Genomic DNA, 17557 nt, shown 5'->3' with positions numbered 1-17557 from the left:
GAAAAAGAGATACTTGCCATGAAAATAGTGGCCTACCACAAAAGTCTAGGAGGAGGGTGTGTGTGGGTCTATGTGGAATGGAATCAAAGGGTCTGTACTGGCCTGGAACTAAACATATGACCTGAATCCAGAGAGATGGGCTTTAAATCCTGGTTTCTCTGCCACTCCTCAACCTGTTTATGTTCAACCACTTTGATCTATTAAGTGAGGATAATGATATCTTTTTCATTTGCCATTACAGGATTGTTTGAGAACTAAAAGATATGATAGATGATTCAACTGTATTATAAAGAGTTAAGAGTTAAAGTCATTGAGAATAGGAAACAGAAACAATTAGCGAGTGAAAAATATTGCTCAGTATCCCAATTATAAAAGAAAGAAGTAGTTTAGCATCCAGGGAGTTTGGACAAGAACTTGTCATTAGAAAAATGCAGTGTGCTCTGCTCAAGGTATACTTCATACCCTGGGCTGTACTGTATGAGCCCAGTGATAATAATAATAATATAGTACTTTTATTGTTTATGACACACTTCCACATATGGTTCTTATTTTCAATCCCCTGAGTTGACCGTGTACTCTCTCACTTTCTGACCTGTGCTCGATGTTGTTACTGCTGCCTGGAACATCTCTCATTTTTCTTTGCCAGACTAACTATTTATTCTTCAATATTAATTTGGATATCTCATTCTCAAGGAAACAGTTTCTGATCTACTCCATCTCCAACCTGGGCAAGGAGCCCTTCTAAGTGCTTTCTGAGCCCATAACTCATATTGTAATTGCCTGTTATATTTATCTGTATCTTCTTATTCTTTCTCCATAAGAACTGGCTTTGACTTTGGATCCCAAGAACCTAGCACTGAGCTTGGCACTTGGGGGGATAATGCAGAATGAATACACTTGATTTTATGGCAAGTCCTTGGAGAAAGTAAATGGGGCAAGAAGAAATTAGTAAGATGGTCCAGGACAACTGTCCACCTTGGATGAGGAACTATAGTCCAAATACCATATACTGGTCCTGAAAGTACCCTGCTTACTGGCAGTAGAGCTGTACTATCCACAGCCCTTCGATTAGTCCAAGGCTGATCTTTCTATATGAGTTTGTCTCAGGTTGAGTTGCCTATTTAAGTACATTTGTATTGAGCTGGAATTCTAGAGAGTAGTTGTATAAAGGAAAGCATACTGAATGTTGAATTCGACTCTACCTGGAGTTGAAGCTGTGTGATCCTGCACAAATACTTCCAGCTTTGGATTTTGGTAGATACTTACTGTGAAGCTACTGTGTTGTAAACTTGGTTTCTTCTATTGCAAGGGGCGAGAGAACTTCATGGTTCTTTCAAACCATCCTGCATCAGTTCCACTGGTACAGTAGTATGTGTTATAATAGATATAAAATGTAAATGATAGTGTTGAAGCTTGACATCAAGATGAAGAGTTAATGATCCACTGAGGGATATTTTTTTTTGCCAGTTTTGGGGACTGAACTCAGGGTCTGAGCACTGTCCTTGGGCTTTCTCAAAGCTAGAACTCTTCCATTTGAGCCACAGCACCACTTCCAGCATTTTTCTATGTATGTGGTACTGAGGAATCAAACCCGGGTCTTCATGCATGCTAGGCAAGTACTTTACCACTAGGCCAAATTCCCAGCCCAAGGGATATTTTCTTAAAGGGAGAAATTAGGGTCTACTTTGAAATCAGTTCCTTTCCTTCAAAAATGGTAGTGACATGGCTGGGAGTGGGGCATAGAAATGGCCAGACAAAGGACAAACAAATGCAGCAGTGATACTCACTAGACACTACATTGAAAATGAACTTAGACAACTTGTAAGTGGGGATGGGAGGGGAAAACTGAGAGACAGCGAAGCAAGAGATGCATCATCCAAAAAAGAAATGGACTTATTACATGACTTACAAAATGGTAACCCCTCTATCTACCACTTTGCAATGAAAATGTCTTGCTACCTTTTGGGCTAGATTAGCCTGCTCCTTTGAACACTAAATAGATAACCTTGCTCTTTAAGATGGAGGCATAAGCCGGGCACTCCTGGCTTATACCTGTAATTCTAGCTGTTTAGGAGACTGAGATTTGAGGATTGTGGTTCACAGCCAGCTTGGGCAGGAAAGACTCTTATCTTCAGTTAACCACCAAAATGCGGAAAGTAGAGCTATGTCTCAATTAGTAGGGCATTATCCTTGAACACAAAAGCTCACGGACAGTGCCCCTGAGATCGAGCCCTAGGGACTGGTACCAAAAAATAAAATCAAATAAAAAATATATGGTGGTAGGGATACGAGATGCCAGCACTTGGGAGATAGTAGCATGAGAGTTGTGAGTTCAAGGCAAGCCTGGGCTGCCCAGAGAGCATCCCAAATGAGACTCCAGTGATCTCTGGAGTTACTTCTCCCCACTTTCTCTCCTCATCCAGGTGGGGATAGTGTGAATACGCTTTAGAGGAATGCAGATTATTAATAACACACTTGTGTTTGCTCAGGGTTTTAGAGCTAGCCATGTCATCACTACTATCAGTCACATAGCTGAGATGGCGCGCACCAAACAGTTTAGGTTGAATTTCAAAGTCTAGGCTTCCAACAACCCCACAATAGCTATGTCTTCAAAAGGTTTCTGTGACTTGAAATTGGAATTAACTAATGTTCATGAAAGAAAAATCCCAACAATTCTATTTGGTTTAGTTTAAGAAGAAAAAAAAATGGAGCCCTCCTCAAAGTTACACAATGACCACATATTTATGAAGTGTCTACTGTTTATCACACATATAGAGCATATATATATCATATATATGTATATATAGCACATATATCATGTATATAGAGAGGGCAAAGATATATATGCAATGTTTTTATATGATATGATTAGAAATAAGACTCAAACAGCAGCTGCCCTAAAAAGGCTTTGAAATGCAGAGACAGCCAGATGTGCGTTGATATACATTTAGGAACTCAACTTTGAACATATCTTTGATGTAGTAAATTGCAGGAGGCTGTTGGCTGTGTATATGTGAGCTCAGAGAGATGCCTAGCCTTGGGCAGAGATTCAGATACAGGCCATCCAGAGGTTACAGAGCCCTTGGTAGTGGGGGAATATAGAAGATTTGAAAAGAGATGGGAAGAGAGAGCTTACCTAAACTCTGGGGGAACTTCCATCTCTAAGAGTTAGGCTAAAAAGAAGATGTGCACTGAGCATGCCCCAGGTCTTCATGGTGGTAGCTATAGCACAGGGCTTACCCATAGTGCTTGCTTTTGAATGGAAGAAGATAGACAAACAGCAAAGGTTTGCCCAGGACTTTGGGCAACCTGCCCTGGACTGTGGTATTTTGGGTGTATGTCCAGTTCAGGGAGTGTAAAGTACTGAAGCCTACAGGTTAGTTATCAATAGTCCCCTGATACTGCCATTAGCCTTGGTCTATAACATGAAGTGTGTGCGCTAATCACCTGTCTATGACTATAGTAAATGCCTGAGATAACCAACGTACAAAGAAAAAAAATAGATTATTTTGTTTGGTAGGTATCAGTTGGTTTGGGGCCTGTGGTAAGTCAGTAGTAGAGCAAAATCATAGTAGAGTAAAGCCTCTCACTTGGTGGCTAAGTAATGGAGTAGGGAGAGAGAGAGAGAGGAAGAGAGAGAGAGAGAGAGAGAGAGAGAGAGAAGAGGCCAGGCCAGGACTCCATTCTGTTCCACAAGGACACTTGAGTTGGCAGGTTCCGTTTATGGTCCTTTATTTTTGACTTGGAAGGGTGACTCTAGTGAGGGCCTCGGCTCTTTCTGGCTGTGACAATCCCATATAACCAGATCTTTACCTCTGAAATGAGCCTAGAAAAACACCAGACAACACTGAGAGGTCACTTCTGCATGGGTCTAATAATTAAAAATAACTGGAGGAGGACCAATACATTGAAATGAAGAATAGTTAGAGTTAGAACAGAGTAGAGCTGGTTTGGCCAGGCTACCTGTCATTATTCATATAAAACAATCTCCCAGGTTGCCCATTTTCCCCCCAACCTAACTGAACCTTTGTCCCTGGTCTTTGATTTTCCTGCTCTCAAGAGAAATCCACTAAATGTGGCCCCATCTGTGGATCTTCAAATGAAGACCTGTACATACACAGATTATCACAGTTTATTACTGTGTGTGTGTATGCTGGTACTGGGGTTTGAACTTGGAGCCTGGGTACCTTTAGCTCTTTTTCTCAAGGACAGCAGGTCTTCACTTTTTTTTTTGTTTGTTTGTTTGCCAGTCCTGGGGCTTAAACTCAGGGCCTGATCATTGTCTTTGGCTTCCTCAAGACTACAGCTTTACCACTTCTGGCTTTTTTCTAGAAAAGTGGTACCGAGGAATTGAACTGGGGTCTTTGTGCATGCTAGGCAAGCACTCTACCCCTAGGCCAAACTCCAGCCCAGGTCATCACTTTTAAGAAGGACATTCAGTTTGTATTGGTACCAATAAGTTAAGAGACCTGGATTGGGAAGAAGAAAGGAAAGCATTATTGATTAGGTTCTTATACACCCCTGGGGGTGACATATATGGAACACACTAGAATATGTCAGTGCCCTGGCAAGGTAAATATCAATCTGTCCTTTTTGAAATATGGGAGCAATCTGAGGAAGCTCATGTCCCCTTACCAAGGTCCACAGTTCACAGCCAACTCACTCAAAGTCCAAGTGCTGTGTTTTGTTTTGTGCAGTACAATCGAGTTCCCCTCCCAAGAGAAAAAATTTTGCCTCTAGGGCAAGTGGTTCTTGGATTCAGTCTCCTTATCTTGAAAATGATAAAGAAAATTCTGCATTGGGGTAGGATTTGAAAGACATAATGGATGTGAAAGTAGTCTATATATTGTAAAAACGTTCTACGTGAGTTAGTCATTATTTAATTTTATTATTCTCTGGGTAGGAAAGATCAAGTTTTAACTGTCTAGCAGATAAAGTAATCTCTTTCTGTTTCTGGAGACCTCTCAGAATTTTCTGTGTGAATCATTCAGCCCTTTGAGCTTTTTCTGAAGGGAAGCTTTGCTAGGTAGTGATCTTCCATTTACTGGGAGGGTCCTTGATTTGCTGGGAAGGTTTATCTGGCAGCTCACTATCCCTCCCCACCTACTCCGGCAGACAGACTTTCTAGTTCAGAAATCTGGGAGCCACTTTAATCCCCAGGGCTGATAGAGTCACCTTTGGGTTCTGTGCTTCCTGCCCTCTAGTACATATTTGGCATATTCTTAACTTTTCCCTGAAAACTCACAGGAGCAAGACTATGAATGGCTGATATGCTCAGAGCCCCAGGCTAAAGCTGGAATACAGCAGGAAAGTGATAGATGAATCTTTATTCTCCTTCTTCAGTGTATGCAGCCATCTCTTCTTTCTCTCTTTCTTTTCTTTCTCTTTTCCTTCCTTCCTTCCTTCCTTCCTTCCTTCCTTCCTTCCTTCCTTCCTTCCTTCTTCTTTCTTTCTTTCTTTCTTTCTTTCTTTCTTTCTTCTTTCTTTCTTTCTTTCTTCTTTTTGCCAGACCGGGGGCTTGAACTCAGGGCCTGAGCGCTGTCCTTGGGCTTTCTCAAGGCTTGCCCTCTACTACTTGAGCCACAGCACCACTTCTGTCTTTTTCTGTGTATTTGGTACTAAGGAATTGAACCTAAAGCTTCATGTATGCTAGGCAAGCACTCCACCACCAGGCCGTACTTTTAGCCCTGCAACCATTTCTTTACATCTTGAGTGCTTACATGGCTCTAAACTGTACCCTGACCTGGAGGTCTATGGTGAGTGGAAGGAAGGGAGGAGCTGTCTACTCAACCAAACCCCACACAAAACAATCCTGATAATAAATATAGCCACATACTGCCTAGTGACCTTTAGGTCCATGATGCATTGCATAGATGACACTGATCCTACAAGATTATAATGCAGCTGAAACCCTCCTATCATTGGGTGACATTACAGCCATGGTAATATTATAGGGCAGTGGTGATGCTTATATAAACAACTTACTGTGCTGCCAGTCTATAGTACTAGCAGGGTGTTGTAATACATTCTTGAAATCCCAGCTCTTGGGAGGTTGAGGTAGGAAGATTGTAAGTTTAAGGCCAACTTGGGCTACATACCAAGATTTCTCTCTCTCTTCCTGGGTGAGTGTGTGTATACATACATACGTAGTTATGTATGTCATATGCAAATACATGTAGTAAAAACTGCTTGGTAATGGCAATAAAGGAAGACTTGCCTATGTATTTACTAAACTATTCTTTATATTATCAGAGAATCTTCTTTAAAAAATGTTCACTGTAAAGCTGTTTGCAATGTTCCTCTGGCAGTAAATGCAATACCTCTCATGTTAGTTGCATTTTTAAAAAGCAATAATTTGTTGTTGTTGTTGGCTAAGGATCAATCCTAGGTTCTCACACATGCTAGCCATACAACGCTACTTCTGAGCCAGTCCCCAGCCCTACTGAACCTCATGAGTGCATGAAGAGGCCCCGCTGAGTGATTCCACTACACCACCTCTGGCTTGTATAGAGCGTTTGTTCTATGGGGTTCACATAATGACGGAGTCATCTAACAATGCAGCTCAGAATGTGTTCCCATATTGCTAATAATGTCATGCAACACACGATCGTACTAGCTACAAATGCTGATACGGCCTGTGAAGGCTCAGAGAGCAGCCTATGAAGGAAAAGTTCAGAAAGATTGAGGATCTGAGGAAATCCGCTTCCCCCAAGAATGTGATCCAAAAAAAAATAAAAGGAGTGGTATTTAAGGGTGCTGATGGTAGAAAAGGTGTTCCAGATGAATGGAATAGCATGTGCAGAGCAGGGAGTGTGTGTGTGTGTATGTGTGTGTGTGTGTGTGTGTGTGTGTGTGTGTGTGTGCATGTGTGCATGCGCGAGCCTGGAGCACAAGCTTGCAGCCTGAATCCAAAGCCAGGGCTAAAGAGGACTTAGTCGGGGAAGAATTCTGGCCTTTATCCTCAGAGCAATGGGAAGCCTGGAGAGGTTTTGAGCAGGGGAGTGACAAGACCACATGTGTGTCTTAAGGTCACTCAGGCTGTAGCGTGGAGAATGGATTGGAGCTGGGCTAAGTGTGGAAGCAGGGAGACGGGCTTAGATTATAAACTCGGGGAGCACTAAGCCTCCTTGCTTGTCTCTCCAGAAGCCTGCAGAGTGCTAGAGCCCTGTTGGAATTTCATTTCTACCACCAGCTGACTGCTGGGTCTTGGGGAATTTCTTAAGTTTCCTGTTCCTGAGGTTTTTGCATCTGTAAAATGGGGGAAGGATTATTTCTTGCCTCAATAACAGAGGGCCTTGTCTCTGGGCAAGTGACACTTCTTGATTTTTCCTCTTCTTTTCTTTCTTTCTTTCTTTCTTTCTTTCTTTCTTTCTTTCTTTCTTTCTTTCTTTCTTTCCTCCTCCTCCTCCTTCTTCTTCTTCTTCTTCTTCTTCTTCTTCTTCTTCTTCTTCTTCTTCTTCTTCTTCTTCTCCTCCTCCTCCTCCTTCTCCTTCTCCTTCTCCTTCTCCTTCTCCTCCTCTTTCTTCTTCCTCTCCTTCCTCTTCTTCTCCCTCCTCCTCCTCTTCTTCCTCCTCCTCCTTCTTCCTCTTCTCCTTCCTCTTCTTCTCCGTCCTCCTTCTCCTCTTCCTCCTCCTCCTTCTTCTCCTCCTTCCTCTCCTTCTCCCCCCCTCCTCTTCCTCTTCCTCCTCCTCCTCCTCCTCCTTCTCCCTCTCCTCGTTCCTCTCCTCCCTCCTCCTCCTCCTTCTCCTCCTTCTCCTCTTCCTCCTCCTTCTTTGGTGGTCGGGCTTGAACTCAGGGCCTAGGGGCTCTCCCTGAACTCTTTTACACAAAGCTAGTGCTCCACGACTCTGAGTCACAACTCTACTCCCACTTTTCTGGAGATAAGTCTCACCCACTTTCCTACCTGGGTTGGCTTTGAGCTGCAATCCTGAGATCTCAGTCCCCTGGGTAGTTAGGATTACAGGTGTGAGCCACCAGTGCCTGGCATCTTCTTGCTGAGCAGTCTGCAGATGTGAGGTTGGTTTTGAGAGCTCACCTATGACCATAGAGAGATAGTAGCCATGAATTTCCCTGTACCAAAGACATGAGCTCTGCCTGCCTGCCTGCCTCCCCCATCTCTATGAGTATCTATCTTTCATTCACCATCTCTGCACATCAGCTTTGCTACCTGTGAAATGGGCCTGTTGACACTTATTCTTCAAGGTAATGTTTGTGAAGTTTTCATGTTTATGAAGTGCTGTTGTGGGTTGGTTCCTGGCCAGACTCTGGATGCAAGCTAAGGCAACCCATGTTGCAGCAGGTTGTGTCACCCAAAATCACATCCCTGAGCACACTATTAAATCCTAATTCTAATGTCATTTGTACTTAAAATTGTAAAAGGGATTAGAATTGAAACTCTGGAAATGTCACTTGTGATGCCAATTCTGGTCCAAAGTAACCACATCCAGGGGGAGTCCATTAGCCTTGATAAAGCCTTTGTTTTTGTATCACAAAAGGACGTATCTCAGGTTAAATATTGTAATTCTTATCACGTTTCCTTCAAAAATCGAGATTCCCTTTCCAAATCCATAGATAACTTCCTTCAGGGCTTCTTCCTTTTTCTCAAGTTCAAAATTAAAATTTGCTTTTTTACTTTCCATTCCCTCCTCACATTTAATTCAGAAGTTTTAAAATCTTGTAGTGTTCTTTAGTAGGTGAGGTAGGGACTGACACAGGACATGAAATGGTTGACTGAAAGGGGCAGCGAATCACTGTTGTATCACAAGATGCAGGCTGGCTAGATCCAAGTTCTTTTTTCTTTTTTCCAACTCTTTCCTTCCCCCTTTATCACTCTGACCTTTGGGGCTAGAAGATACTAGTAGTCTCTTCCCAGGCCTTCCTAACTGTAGTTTGGCCTTTTTCTTTCTTATGCAAATGGAATGCAGAGGAATCTGTTGCCTTCATCTGTTGCTTAAGAACCTGCCCTGACATCCATTGACTTTTAAGACATCTCAGTTCCCTTTGCCTGGTGATGGCTGGACCCTTCCCATGCCACATGCTGTAGCTGTAGTTGGGATGGGGAGTGGTTATGGAAGAGGAGAGGCTGGAAGCACCCAAGGTCCTCTTGCACTAGGCCCTGTGGAGGTAGAAATCTCACTGTTTATTTGATCATCTCCCTCGGCCCTGTCACTCTCACCAAGTCTTCAGGTCACTGATGTCCACATTCATTAGTGTGGACACTCCTTTAGCCTGGACCTAAGAGCCATGACCTCCATCTCCCATCCTTCATGAATAGTCCAAAGAGTCTTTACTTGACCCCACAGCTCCATTTCTAGCTTTCCTGGTGGTTAACAAGAGTTAAGAGTCCCACAGACTTTCCTGCCGGAGGTGGCTTTGAACTTATGATCCTCAGATCATAACCTCCTGAGTAGCTAGGATTACAGATGTGAGTCAATAGTGCATGACAATAACAACAGTCTCACTTTGAAAACAATTCTTTTTTTAAAGTTTAGTTTGAGCATACACACAGAGCTGACCTATGGATGTGCCCAGCACAAGGTGGATTAATATAGCCCCAATTCTTTTCTTTTCCTTCTTTCCTTCCTTCCTTCCTTCCTTCCTTCCTTCCTCCCTTCCTCCCTCCCCCCTCCCTCCCTCCCTCCCTCCCCCCCCCTCTCTCTCTCTCTTTGTGGTTGGTAGTGGGGCTTGAACCCTGGGCCTGGGCTGTGTTCCTGAGCTCTTTAGCTCAAGGCTAGCACTCTATCACATTGAGCCTAGGGCCATTTCTGGTTTTCTGGTGGTTAATTGGAGATAAGAATTTCACAGACTTTCGTGCCTGGGCTGGCTTTGAACTGCGATCCTCAGATCTCAGTTTCCTGAGTAGCTAGGATTACAGGCATGAGCCACTGTGCCCAGTTAACCCCAATTCTTCATTGCCACTTCTGTGAAGAGGTGATACCTAATTTCTGGCTGCTTGAGTCTGATCTGGTCTTTGGCACTTTGCTTAAGCAATACTCTGAGCTGAAAACAGCACTGGGGACTTCTGAGGCAGTTATAAAATGCCAGGCAGCTTTGAGCCAAGCTTCTTGGGACACTTTCTCTTAAAGTTATGAGCTCCCAAATGAGTCGGCAACTATCCTGAAGCCATCACCAAGAAAACCCAGGGCAGCATGCTGTCTGAGCAGTTTGGAAATGGCTTGTCCAGCCCTCGGCTGATACCTGAATGGTCTGTCCTCATGAGCCTTTTCCAAATTCTCCACTCTCAGATCAGGAAGGAAAGAAAATTGCCGTTTTATGACAAGTTTTTGAGGTAGCTTGTGGTCTATCAATAGGTAACCAGACCAGTGATTGAAAATGTTTGTCGAATGAATGAATGATTCTTTTTCTTGACTTATCCTAGATCTCTCAATGGCTCTCCGTGGTTCTAAAAATATTTAGGGCTAGTAGATGGCATTCAAACTCCTCTTAATTTGAGTTCAGTCTGCTTTTCAGACATTATTACTTTGCTTTCCTCGGCATGAGTCCATCCTATTCTAAAGTTTGTTTGAGCTGTTTCCCAAGCACACAAATATCTTTCCAATACCATGCCTTTACATTCTGTTCTCATCGTCCACATACCCTTTACTCTTCCATTCCTCACTTTGAGTTGACAGGCAACTAATTCTTTGAGATCTTCTCTGGCTGCCCACACCAGCCAAGTGTGATCCATCCTCTTTCTGGCCCAATTTACTTGATAGTTTGAACCCTCTTTTTTTTTTTTTTAAATCACTTAATGTGTTCATTTCTTCCTTACTTTATTTCTCTGTAACCTCCATGGAAGGAAGGAATTGGAGAAGTACTGATAACTGGATGCAGAATATATTTTTTTTTGTTAGTCTTGGTATGATCTTTCCACCTCTACCTTCCACATAGCTGGGATTACAGGCATGCATCACCTCAGTCGGCTACAAAATCTTGCATGTTGTGTGGCTTACTCAGGCTTACCAGAGTCTGAGTTGAGACCCCAGCACATCGTATCGCATGGCATTGTGTTTTTAAAGCCAGGTATTCAAGTCTTTGAGAAAATGAAGAGTCTCTGGAAGAGGCAAAGGTTTTTAGTATTAGCTTGGATTTTGGAACTATAATGGTGTCACTTTGTACGTGGCATTGTGTAAGATGCATAAATTCTCTGAGTTCCAGCTGCCATATTTGGAAACCTGAGTGCTTAAATGAAAATATGTGCAGAGTCTAGCACAGTGCTTGATGTACACACAATTCCAGGCCTGCTGGATCCGTCCAACTGTGTGGTTATCAGCTTACTGATGCCTGGCTTTTCCTATGTCAATTGGACAGAATACTTTCCCATCAATAAAAAAAAAATAAAAAAGAACCAAGAGAAAAGAAAGAACAAAGAAAAAGTGAAGAGTGAAGAGGCACCCTGGGGAGAGACAGCCCAGCAAATACCAGCAGTATCAACCTGCCTGGTCTTCAGCAAGTGGCTGTGGAGGGCTCTGTCTTCTCATCAGAAGACTGAGGGGTGGGCACTGGAATCTAAGCTCCCCTCCAGCTCTGACATTCCAAGAGCATTAAAGAAAAAGGATGAATCACCCCCTTCAAAATACCAATATGGGCTGGGCCCTCCCCCTACTTCCCCATTGAGCGCAGCTAAGAGCTCTTAATACACAGCCAGCTTCCTCCTGCAGCTGCCACCACACTTCAAGCCCCTTTCCCAGGAGTCTCAGAGGCAAGACTGATAATGGACCGCTGGCTTCTCCATCTCGACAGGGAACCAGATCCCTGTTCCCAGACTCTGGGGGCCAGAGGGCCCTCCTTGGCAAGGGCTGGCTTCCCCCTGTGGATGTTTGACCTCAGTTTACTTGTGTGTGGAGAGTGGCTGGGTGTTGAAAGGATGGAAGGAAGAGTCCAGGGTGGGGGGGGGGGTGTGGGTGGGAGAGAGATGGCCAAAAGCGAATTGATGAGTGAATTTTCCCAATCGTGGTGGTGCCTGTACCTCTATTAGTTATCAGTCCCCGCCCTGGGGGAGGCATCTTGCCCCCAGCAGCTGCATACATTCACACAGACATGGGCTGTCAAAGCCACACAAGTCTCCCGGATCAATTTTCCTCCTTGCAGGAGGCAGGGCACTGGGTGACCACAGAGAACAAGCCTCTTGGCCTCTTTGCCCAGAACTCACTCCTCCTTTCCGCGCTGATGCTATTAATTATAGCATTATCAACATGAATTCATCAGAATGGAGACATAAACGGGCTGGACCTCAGAGACCTGGGTCCCAGGACGCAGCGGCACCTCCTTCTCGGAGACCACCTACACATCCCGCTGGGTGGGTCTTCTTGCTGGGGTCGGAGGAGGGGCTTCACCTGGCTGTCTGTGTGTCTGTCAGTCAGTCAGTCCGGTGGTCTGTGGCCTGTCACGTCTGCAGCCCAGTTCTTTACCAGCTCGCGGTGGTAGCTCTGGCTCTGAAAGCCGAGAAGCTCGCCGGCTGCGAGCGGGTTTTCCAAGTGGGCTGGGGTGGGGAGGAGGGGCGCGGGCGGGCGGGCGGGCGGAGGGAGGGGGAGGGAGGGGGAGGAGGGGGCGTCGCGGAGGGGAAGACCTGGCATTGTAATCCAATGACATTGCCTGTCCCGCGGGGTGGGGGCGCGGGCCGGGCGCGCTCTGCGCTCCGCGTTTTGGCTACCCGCCCAGCTGGGAATAACTCTCTTCGCATAATTCGCGTGTTTACCAGGCATGAAAATTCTTGCTTTCGGCTCTCCCCCCCACCCCTCACCCCTCCCACCCCCGCTCCCTCCAAGCCCCCTTTCCCTTCCCTACTCCCCCACCTCCTCCGCCCCTCGCCAGTGAAACTCTGTCTAAAAAAATATTGGCCCGGGGCACAGAAAGTTTTGCATAAATTCATAAGTGATGAATGGCTGATTTTTTAAAAAAAATATGCATGTATATAAAACGTTATTTGGGTATTTGTCAGAACTTAACAAATATACACGGGGACGGCGGTTCATAAACTTAAACATCTCAATATCCCCTTTCTTCTGGAAATAAATTACGTTTGTTTGCCCGGCTTGGAGTCTTAAGGTAGCCGACATTAGGAATATTTTAAAAGCCATCATCCATCGGGCATGTCTCCCAGGCGCCAGGAAGATTAAATGAAAGAATCATAAGATGGAGGTCTTTAACTTTTAATCCTTTTACAATGAAGCCTCAGATAGTCGCGGGGGCAGGGTGCCCTCTCCGGGGGGAATAATGCCGTTATTCCCCGGCTCTCAGTTAATGAATACCCTCACGTCTGTCCCACGGCGGACGCAGGCAGCGCCGGGGAGGGGGCTCGGGCTCCGGGGCCAGGCTATTCAATCGAGGAGCCACCGAGGCTGCGTCGGGAGGGAAGAAAGCGCCGGGCTGCGGGGCCGGGGCGGGCGGGGCCGGGGGGCGCTGGGGACCCGGGCGCAGGTTTGAAATAATTAGCATTGATTCGCTGGGGATGGCGCGGGCGGGGCGGGGGGGGCGCTGGGAGGGAGGCGCGAGGCGACGGGGAAGGGGGGGAGGGAGGGAGGGAGGGAGCGGTGGAGAGAGACTTTTGGAGCCCAAGATAAATACTGGGAGCGGGGGGCAGTGTCAGGAAGCGGGCCCACGTGGAGCCCCGCGGAGGGGCGCCGCCGCCCGCCGCCCGCCGCCGGGACCCGGGCGCGGGGACGCAGCGGCGGCTCCCGCCGCTCGGGAGAAGTTGGCTTTTGGAGGAGGGTGGGGAGGAGGGGTAGCGATAGCCGCTCGTCCCTGGAAGGAGAAGCCCGCCCTCCGTCCCCATCTAATCCCGATTTCTCCGCCCTCCCTAGCCCCCTCCCCAGTGGACTGGGTGTCCAGGGCGGGGGTGGGGGCCGTGGGTGGGGAGGACCCCTTTCCTCCGGTAGGTCCTAGAAGTGAGTGGTGATTTTTTGTTGTTTTTCATTCCAATTCAGACCCCCTCCGAAACTCCGGGCCTCGGTCTTCCTTAGGTCCTGGAGGAAGCCGAGAGCTGAGCGTCAGTCTCTCTGGGATTGGGGCTGAGGGGGGGGGGGTGTTTAAGGGGGAGAGGCTCGGGGAGTGTGTGGAAAGGACGGCTCCGACCTGCCCTGCTAGATCCCGGAGGCTAGGCGCTGTTGATTCCTAGGGATCTCCTCTGCTCCAACCACCAGGGCTTCCTGGCACGCAAAGGGTTAACCCGGGCTGTATCTGGAGGTGGGGAGGGGTGTGAGGCGGGCGGGGTGGCGGGGATCTGGGTGGGCGCGCTCAGATCTCCCAATCACCCCCCCCATTCCTCAGGGGTCAAGTTTCAGCGGCACTCCGCCCCCAGGGTAGGTGTGAAAGACACGTGTCCCCATTGTGAAAGGCCTGTCAGGCAGGACAAAGCGGCCGCCCACCCTCTCCCCCCCGCCCTCCGCCCCTCAGCCCAGCCTGGGGTCAGCTCCGGGGGGCCGGCTGGGTGTCGAGGTCACTACGGGCCCTGGCTTCGGTGATATGGAGGGTGTGTGCGCGGGTGGGGAGGGGGAAGCTGGGAGACAGGGCGGAGGCCACGTGAGACTTAAAAGAGGGGTTTGAGACTTACACTCCCCCCAAAGAAAACCCACCCCCCCGTAAGGGAATCTGGGGGGACGGTCCCCCAATAGGCGCGGTGCGCACGGCGGCATCCCCAACCCGCCCCCTCCCGCGCCCCCCCATCAATCACCAACACAGAGACTCGCGGTGTGGAGCGCAGTGGGTTTTAGTGGTTTTTCTTTAATCCTGCTCTGCACTTCTTTCTCATTTACTACACGGGATATTATAAAGAATAAATAGCAGATACTCTTAATTTACAATGATTAGTCATTCCATTTGTTCTCTATATTTACAATAACTGTAAAATAACATTGAACTCTATAGCTTCTTCGAGGTCCAAGGAAAAAATCAAAACACTTTCCGAAGAATGGAAAATAGCTTTTAAAAAGTCCTTCTACAAAAGTTCTCTCCCCACCCGCCCCACCTTTCTCTTTGTACTTTAAGGAAAAAAAATAACTTTTCCCCCCCTGCTTCGCCATGCGAAGGGCATTGGAATATAAATAGCAGGTTAACATTATTAGCAACAAACCAGAATAAGTCTCTCTGTTCTTTTTTTTTGTCCTTTCGCTTAATTTTTTTTAAAAATACAGTAGAAGCCGGTAACTTTTTAACGTATAATACTGACCTTTTAATAAGTAAATTAAAACCGGGACCGTATATATATATACACACACATATACATTCCTACACGTTAAACAGTGCATAACATGAACCAGAAAGCTAGGTCTCTGTAGCCATTAAAAAAAAAAAAGTTCATTGAAAAACCCTCGCTAGAGGGTGGCAGAACGGGTTGGAAGGCGGTGTGTGGGGCGGGGAGGGGCGGGGGGCGTCGGTGGGGATCCATCAAGTGTCCGGGCGGCGGGCAGGGGGGCCCCCCAAACCCAGAGTCCTAGCACGAGCACTTGCACTCGGAAATGATGGGGTACTGGATGGGAATCCAGCCGCAGCGCTGCCCCCCGCGCCGCTGACAGCGCCACCGCAGCACGGTGAGGTGCACGGACTTGGACGGCTTGCACACCATGCCCTCGGGCACCGAGCACGAGCGCTTGCTGAAGCAGCTGCCCACCTTCACGTAGCGCGGCCAGAAGCGGCTGCCCAGGTCGTTCCACGCGTACAGCACCGGGCAGAAGGTCTGCGACCACAGCCACATCTGTAACTTCCTCCGCAGCTTCTTGCTCAGCCGCTGCTTTTTGCCCTGGGCCAAGCCCTCGGAGAACTCCAGCCCTTTGATCTCGCTCGGCATGGCCCCCGACGGCCGCTGCCGCAGCAGCTGGTCCAGCTCCGCCAGGTCCTCGGCGCCCCCGGCCAATCCCCCGCCCCCGCCGGGCCGGTCCTCGGGGGGCGAGGTGGCCATGAAACCCGGGTCGTAGTGACCCCCGAGCAGCGAGCGCAGCAGCGTCTCGTTCAGATCCTTCTCCTTGGGGTCGAAGATAGGGTCCGGGTGTTCGATGAGGTCCACCAGGGGCAGGTTGTCGCTGGGGGCCGGACGGATGTGCAGATAGTGCTGGCCGCCGGCCGGTGCCGCCCGCAGCCCCAGGACCACCACCAGGGCGTAGAGGGTGACCCCCAGGCTGGGGCAGCGCTCCATTGCCTCCGGCGCGCGCCCGGGACCGCTGCGTCGTCCCGCGTCCCCGGAGGAGGAGAGCACGCCGAGCCCCGCGGCGCCTCCCCGGAGGCGGCTCGGCTCACCCGAGGCTGGGCGGGCGCAGGGCCGGCTGCTGCATGAGCCGCGGGCGGAGCGGTAACGCGCAGCGCCGGCTCCCACCGGGGCGGAACGGCGGGCGCGCGAGCTGGCCGCCGCCGCTCCCCTCTCCTCTCTGGCTGGCTGGGCTGGCTCGCTCGCTCTCGCTCGGCTCTCTCTCCTCTCTCTATTCGGGAAGGCAGCCGCGGCGGCGGGGCATCCGCAAGGACTCCAGGGCGACCGCGGGGCACGGGGGAGGGGGGGGCCGCGCCGGCTTCTCGCTCGCTGCCTTCCCGGGTCGGCTGCGGCTCAGGGCGCGTGGACGAGCGGCTCTCCCCTCCTCCTCCTCCGTCTCCTCCTCCTCCTTCTCCTCCTCCTGTCGCCGCTCGTCGTCGTCCTGCCGCGGTGCGCGGCGCTCGCCCGGCCGGTCGGATCCCGGGGCGCGTTTCCTCCGCCTGCTCCGGGGAAGCGCGGCCGGCTCTGCCCGGCGGACTCCAGCGGCGGCGGCGGCGGCGGTGGCGGCGGTGGCGGCGGCGGCGGCGGCGGCGGCGGCGTCCGCGCACGTTGGCACCGGTTTGTCTGTCTCGCAGGGTCCAAGCCTTTAAATTTCCTGCACTTTCAGCTCCATCACCATGGAAACCACTGACTCTCTCCGCGTCGCCCCCTCCCCCTCCTTCCCCCCCAACAACAACCCCACCCCCCACTTCTCCACCCCCGAGGAGCCCGGGCGGCACAGGCTCCGGGGTTAAGCCGCTTGCACTCGCCCGGGAGGCGGCGACCGTGGTGGCTTCGGCAGCTCCCAGAGCAGCGCCCCGCCGGATCCAGATGCCCCGGGAAGCCGACAGTCCGGCTGCCCGCCGGAGCTCACAGGCGGCGGCGGCGGCGGCGGTGGCGGCGGTGGCGGCGGCGGCGGCGGCGGTGGCGGCGGCGGTGGCGCTTGGCAGGTCTCCGCGCAATTTTCTCTCCCCCCACCCCCCTTCTTCTCCTCCGGCAAAATGCACCGCCCCCCTCCTTTCTCCTGGAGCAATGCAACTGGGGCTCCAGGCGCCCCGCCAGGGCCGGTCCGGGGGAAAGCTCTGGGCGGCACTGGAGCCAGGCTGGAGGGTTGCAGGGCCGGTGTGTCGGGGGCGGGGGGAGGGTGCTGCTCGGGGTGGGGGGGTGCGTGTGTGTGTGTTTGTGTGTGTGGTTCTCACTGGCGGAGTGCTTTTGCACGGAGACCGGGAGCGGTGGGGAGGTGGCGGGGAGTCAGTGTGTCAGAGCAAGAAATGTCTCCATGTGCACAGAGTGTTTTTCCCCGGGTGCTCGTCGCCTTCCTCTCTCCCGGACTGGGCTGGA

At 49.6% G+C, this 17557-nt stretch overlaps 1 protein-coding gene across 1 annotated transcript; it reads right to left on the bottom strand.

Moving 5' to 3' along the window:
• Positions 1-14708: 14708 nt before the first annotated feature.
• Nog (noggin) lies at positions 14709-16129 on the bottom strand. Its single transcript, XM_090351740.1, has one exon. It carries the CDS (start codon positions 16127-16129, stop codon positions 15431-15433), a length of 699 nt encoding a protein of 232 aa, XP_090207866.1. The 3' UTR covers positions 14709-15430.
• Between the last annotated feature and the right edge of the window lie 1428 nt (positions 16130-17557).

Source organism: Megascapheus bottae, chromosome 17, assembly GCF_031878675.1.
Source record: "Megascapheus bottae isolate mThoBot1 chromosome 17, mThoBot2.hap1, whole genome shotgun sequence".
In the NCBI taxonomy this organism is placed as follows: Eukaryota; Metazoa; Chordata; class Mammalia; order Rodentia; family Geomyidae; genus Megascapheus; species Megascapheus bottae.
Note: the sequence above shows the minus strand (reverse complement) of the source record. Positions and strands in the feature narration are given on the sequence as shown.

Excerpts from the sequence above, each read along its gene's own strand:
- Nog (XM_090351740.1), bottom strand. The coding sequence starts at position 16,129 with ATGGAGCGCTGCCCCAGCCTGGGGGTCACCCTCTACGCCCTGGTGGTG.